We start from the raw sequence: 6,529 nt of genomic DNA, 5'->3' as shown, positions 1-6,529 counted from the left end.
TGCCTGGGACTCAGGAGAGCCTATGCGAGAGGAAGCTTTCCAGCAGTAAAACACTTTCCAGCTCAAGCTGTGCTTCAAAGCCTGTGGTTAAAGCATGAACTCTGAACGTTTTCTTTTCGTATACACTGACCTGGCTGAAATTGAGCTAAGCTTTTCTTTTTTGTTTCCTGCAAATTTTTCTGTATTACACATTTTCTTTTCTCTTTAAATTTCCCCATTTTGTCTCCCTTCTTTTTCTCCTGCTCTTTTCCTTTTAATTTCTTTATATTTCCATCTTTTAATCACTGTGTACTTTATTCCTTTCTTCTTTCTGTTCATGAGTTTATTCCTTTCTTTCATTTTCTTATACTTTATGTATGTTCCTTCTTTTGATTCCTTATCTTTGGAAAGTTTAATTGCTACTTCCTTCTTCCATGTTCTTTATATAGGTTGCCAGCAGAAGGAACAGCCCAGATTAAAGGGGATTTTCTCCCACCTCAAAAAAAAAATGGATTAAAGGTGTATCTTCCCATCATAAAAGATCCATATTAAAAGCAGCTCTCTCCTCACATACCTGCCTGGGCAGCTGGCCTGGGGGAGTAAGAGAAACCCTTGAGGTGCCAGGTAGTTGGGCACCATCATGGTGAGCAAATACATGGAGGGAGAGGGCAGCAGAATGTTTCGTGTCATGTGGAGAGAGGCAGATCCAAAGGGCTGAAAACAGTGAAGATTATACTGAGGTGGGTGGCTTGCTTTCCACTAGGAGCCATGGTGACATCTGGCCCTGGGCTGCTGCCAAGGCCATATCTAGGTTCCTGGCCCGTCATATCTGTGGTCTCTATTGATGTCTGTGGCTTCGGTTATTACTGAATGCCTTGGGTATAGGACTGCACAGTGTTGACCCGGACTCTCACTGACTGCAGCTCTAGGAAGAACTGTCCCCACCCCTCATCTGCCATGAAGCGTCATGGGTGAGGGAGAGATGCCCCTCCATCCATTTCCACTCAGAGCAGGTGAGAGAGCTGGCCCTGAAATCATGTAAGTACGAGAACTGGGCTTGCTCCTCACCTGTTGCAGCACTCTGGAGAGCAGGCCTTACACCTTACCTGTGCAGCATAGTAGAGCTGGCCCTGTTGGTGGAGGTGAGGGTAAGCTTGTCCTGAGGGCGTGAGAGTGGGAGCTGGCCCCCCACTATTCATCTTTCATGCAGCAGCATGAGTAAGGGAAGAGATGCCCCAAGAGCCCCTCACTCCTCGTCACCCACAGCATGTTAAGAGAACTAGACCCAGGGTCATGAGAGCGAGAGAGCTGGTCCTGCCTGTTATCAGCTGCAGTACTCCAGCAAAATGGGCCCTACACCTCACCTTGGCAGCATAGTACAGGTAACCCTGTTGGGCTGGGGCATGGGTGAGCTGGTCCGGAAGGTATGAGGACAGGAGAGCTGATCCCTCTTTCCCCTCATCTGCCATGTGGTAGCATGGGTGAGGGAAAGTTGCCTACTTCCTCCTACGCCTCTCTAACTGTGTTCTGTGTAAAAGCTGGCCTCAAGGACATGAGTGCAGGAGAGCTGGCCCTGCCCCTCACCAGCTGCAGTGCTGGGAGAGTGGGACCTCTACCTAGCCTAGAAAACACAGTAAAACTGGCCCTGATGCTGTGGGTGCAGTTGAGTCAACCCCTGAGGGCATGAGAATAAAACTTGTCCTGTTTCTTGTTGCCTGTTATATTGGGTGAGCTAGTGAGGGACAGTTGGAGAGCTTGCCCTTGCACTGGGGATAAGGAAGAGCTGGTGGGCTGACCAACCCAGCTATCACCCAGTCTTAGAATCAGGGCTATGAGTGGGCCCACCCAAACATCTACCCAATTTATGAACTACTGGAGCACATGAAGGGGCCAGTCCTACAGATCAAAACTTTAGGAGCCTCATGACACAGGGCAACAATAGGATATCGCAGAGAACACCCAGTGAGGGCCTAGTATCAATAGTGTAGCAGAAGTCAGAGGCCTTGAACCAGACCGATGACTCATTTCTGTGTGACTCACTGGGCCACACTACAGCTTGCACAATGAGATGTTTTTCTTTTAAATTTTATTTTATTTGGGGAGGGGAAAGATTTCAAGGACAGAGGTCAGATACAAAGGGACCAGGGGATGAATGGGATCAGGATGCATGATGTGAAATCCACAATCAATAAAAAGTTATTTTTTTTAAATAGACCTTCTCACTTGGGTTTTAGTTAGCTCCAGGTATATAGTCAAGTTGACAACTAAGAATAGCAATCACAGGGATTAAAATGCATCTTTCCATATAAATGGTGTTTCTAGGAAAATTCCCAGAAGAAAAAAAATGCCAGGTTTATAACTGGGAAAGGAAAAAGTGCCATGTTCAAAGGTCTTATGGACTTAAGCCTTCAGCATGATTATTAGAAATATTTCTACATAAGGAATATCACAATACAAGCAACCTTTACAGCAATCTTTTTTTCTGTTGATTTTCATGTCTTTTATTTGGAGAGAGGCGTCAACCAGACTCCAAAATGAGGTACTTCTTTCTCATTCCATGCCCACTTACTTTTTCCTATCTTTTATCCTTCCTCTCTTTCTTCTTTTCTGTCTCCTTTATCTTCTCCTCTTTTTATTCTCATTTTTCGCTATAGCCAAACAATCTTTAGCAGTGTACTCGGGACTCTGCCTTATGTAACAGGATCCAGAAATGGAATGGAGAAAGGATTGCTTACTCAAGAGTGGCATAAATTAGGGCTTTACTCATTTCCTTTCTGTGACCCTGGGATTAAGAAGACTTTTGTCTCTACCCCACTCAGAGATAGTTGCATAAATTATCTCATAGCTAAGACAACCATTGTCTTCATTTGGAGAAAATTAACAATGGTGGAATAATTCTAAAATAAATCCATTGTGAAACATGGGTAAGCAGTCATGAAATCACCAAACAGATGTTTACTGACCTTTTTTTTTTTTTGTATGTGCTGACATTTCAAATACAGCGTTGCATAGAACTAATCCCATTTTTATGTAATGGTGTACAATTTTAGAAATTGACTATTAGGGGATAATCATTGTGTCATATTACCTAAAAATAAGTTCTCTGTAATCAACGAGTTCTGTACCTCAAAGCTAACTTGGCCTCATAATAGTTATGGGACTTGGATAGTTACTTAATATCTGTAAGCCTTTAGTTTATAATTGGTAAAGGAATTAATTCCTTCAGAATGGTTATAATTATGAAAGTTACTTGCTGATCATGCTGCCAAGCAATTAAGGCTGCACGTGCTAAGAAAGAGCTCTATATTGAAACACATCAGCAGCCACTGTATTTGTTCTTTTGTTAAAAATACGTGAAGGACAGGATTGTCGGAGATGATTGTGAAATTCTGTAATTTTATTAAGAAATAATTAAATTGTACATTTAGACACATTGGTTTATGGTGTATTAGGTACACCTCAACAAAGGCTTGAAAATAGATGTAGATTATAATGCCCTAGAAGTTCAGAAAGAAAAAGGTAATATTCCTCACAAAAAGGAGAAGGACGTGGCAAGCAAATCAATGGAGGAAAGGCATGGAAGAGATCAAGAGCTTTTGTTTTGGGGAGGGGTCTGGAAGTGGTCTTTATTTGAGACAGGGTTTCTCTGTGTAGCCTTAGCTGTCCTTGGCTATCCTGGAACTTTCAGTATAGACCATGCTGACCTCAAACTCAGAGATCCTCCTGCCTCTACCTTTCAAGTGCTAGGATCAAAGGTGTGCACCACCACTGCCTGACTAGAAGATTCTTCAGAAAGAGTATGATTTCTGGAAGAAAACATGAAGTCACTAGGTAAAGAGACCACATTTTTCCAAAACACAGGAATACAAGATTTGGGTGGTAAATCTTGAATGTTGTACTAAAAGTTTTAGATATGACCTATGAGACTAATAGAGAAATTTACGAGTGAGTGAGCCCAAGAATAAAAAGTACTGTAGTTTTGTTGTACTGGTGCAGATGAGAAAAACATCTAGAAACTTATAGGCAGATCACAGTAGAAGTAATGAGGGACTGACTGGACAGTGCAGGGATCAGCAAGAAGGAATCAGTGTGAAACCCAGTAACAAGCAGGAAAGGGGCCTTAATGTTTGCAATACACTCACTAACTACTGGGGCACTGCAGACATAGTTCACTCCATTTTGTAGCTTGGAGCATTAATTTAAGTAAAATAAATTTGTATTGCTAGTGACAGATACAAATAGCTATTCTCCAAGCACCTTTAGCAAATTATTAAATATGAGACTGAAATTCTAGAAACATTCATGTACAAAATAATGCTAATTTAGTACTGAGCTCTTGAATAAGATCTTTGGTTTACATTTTGTACCTAATCCCTTGCCTTACTCCTTGCCTGAAGTTCTTGTTTGGAATCTGTAATGCTGTAACTACTTGTGTAAGAAGGTCTTTTCCTGGGCAATTATCTGAAACTTCCATCAAATTCTTTAAAAAGTCTTTGACCCCAAAATAGGTTAAGAACCACCTCTCTGAGCAATGTCAGTTGAACGAAAGAAACCAGAATGAGTTTCTTTGAACTTCTCATCATCTTTCCATCCAAGAATGGCTCAGATGAATTCAGAGACAGGTTTGTTCCCTTTCTTGTGCCTGAATCATTTTCCAGTTCCATCTTTCCATTTCAGAGTTCGTGTCCAGATCCAGCTTCCAGATAATTTGACCATAGTTGTTCTGATTCCCATCCAATGTGAAACACATTTTAAAAGTGTTCTTCTAGCTCACATTCAATTACAAAAAGATTATCCTCAAAAGCATTTCTATGGGACAATTCTGTTAATTGTATAAACATAACTAAAGCTAGTTTTTCTGAGGAATAAATGTGCATTAAAAATTCAGTATGTCCACCAGTGATGTGATGATTCTGCCAAATGATGCAAAGTGATATCCACTTTTATAAAAAAAAAAAAATCAGTGTTTCTGCCTAGCGAGATGGCTTAAGATGGCTTAGCAGGTAAAAGTGCTTGCCACACAACTTGATGACCTCAGTTTAATTCCTAGATTCCCAGAACTCATAGTGAAAGAGAAGAACTAACTCCAGAAAATTGTCTTTTGACTTCTATGTGTATGCCATGGCAGACAGGTACCTGAACACACACACACACACACAAACACACACACACACACACACACACACACACAATGTGCACACACAATAATAATAATAGATAAAATATAATTTTAAAATGAAAATGAAATACATCATAGTATATAAAGGAGACAAGTGGAAGACTTTTTTTAAAAAAAGTTGCCATTACTCTATGCCATTAGCATAGACTTTTTTTTCTTACTTAGTTTTTATTCATAATCGTAAACTTAACCCTGCAATCCAGCTAAACTTGAAGGGGAATGAGGAAAATATGGAACCCAAAGAACGTCAGTGAGAGCAGAGATTACAGGGTACTGCGAGCAGATGGGGCTGGGGTGCTCTCCTGAGCTACAGAAGGAATGGTCTGGTGGGTAAGAAGCCAGCAAGTCAAGAGAATTAGAGTTGTGCACAGTCGGAAATGGTGATCTTCTTGCTGGTCTCGCCATTCCTGGACCCAAAACGCTCCATGGTTTCCACAATGTTCATGCCTTCTTTCACCTTCCCAAAGACCACATGTTTGCCATCCAGCCACTCAGTCTTGGTGGTGATGCAGATAAAAAACTGGGAACCGTTTGTGTTTGGTCCAGCATTCGCCATGGACAAGATACCAGGACCTGTATGCTTCAGGATGAAGTTCTCATCCTCAAATTTTTCTCCGTAGATGGATCTGCCGCCAGTGCCATCATGGCATGTGAAGTCACCACCCTGGCACATGAATCCTGGAATAATCCTGTGAAAGGAAGAACCCTTATATCCAAATCCTTTCTCTCCAGTGCTCAGAGCAGGAAAGTTTTCTGCTGTCTTTGGAACTTTGTCTGCAAACAGCTCGAAGGAGACGCGGCCCAAGGGCTCGCCATCGGCCGTGCTGTCGAAGAACACGGTGGGGTTAACCATGGCTGCAGCAAGCGGTGAGAGGGGACAGCGGCGTCTGCAAAGCCATTAGCATAGACTTAAAGGGAAATTAGTGCAGAAATTTTAATTCACTAATTTCCTAAGAGAGAAACCTAAAAGGAATATTTGCAAAATAACTAGACTTGGTTCCTTTTTCTTTTCAGCTCAATTTTGCTTTATGCCTGTCAAGATATAAAATGGAAATACCACTGTGGTAAGTATCATTTAATTAGATTATATAATACAAAGCATCATTCTTTTAGAGAAACATGTATTGAAGTACAGCAGAATACGTGGCTCTATTTCATTTTTAGCAATTGCCCGGCTATACACTTAAGAAGTCTAGAACTGGGCCCTGTTGGAAGAACTCAGCGTCTCAAGTTGCTGGGTAAGAGGGGAGGGTGGTGTCTCCTTCCTGGGTGTTTGTATGCCTCTACTTAGAGAACCAATGGACTTTGCATTAAAAAGAGACTAGTGGACCAAAAATGTCTAGGTCATTGGAACCCTTGTTTATGAACGCT

General features: G+C 41.6%; 1 protein-coding gene across 1 annotated transcript; it reads right to left on the bottom strand.

Moving 5' to 3' along the window:
- Nucleotides 1-5,386: 5,386 nt before the first annotated feature.
- Nucleotides 5,387-6,011, bottom strand: LOC101994902 (peptidyl-prolyl cis-trans isomerase A-like). The gene has a single exon (XM_013352629.2). It carries the CDS (start codon nt 6,009-6,011, stop codon nt 5,514-5,516), a length of 498 nt encoding a protein of 165 aa, XP_013208083.1. The 3' UTR covers nt 5,387-5,513.
- Between the last annotated feature and the right edge of the window lie 518 nt (nt 6,012-6,529).

Source organism: Microtus ochrogaster (genome assembly GCF_000317375.1).
Source record: "Microtus ochrogaster isolate Prairie Vole_2 chromosome 14 unlocalized genomic scaffold, MicOch1.0 chr14_random_1, whole genome shotgun sequence".
In the NCBI taxonomy this organism is placed as follows: Eukaryota; Metazoa; Chordata; class Mammalia; order Rodentia; family Cricetidae; genus Microtus; species Microtus ochrogaster.
The sequence above is the reverse complement of the archived record's forward strand: the minus strand, read 5'-3'. Positions and strand labels throughout refer to the sequence as shown.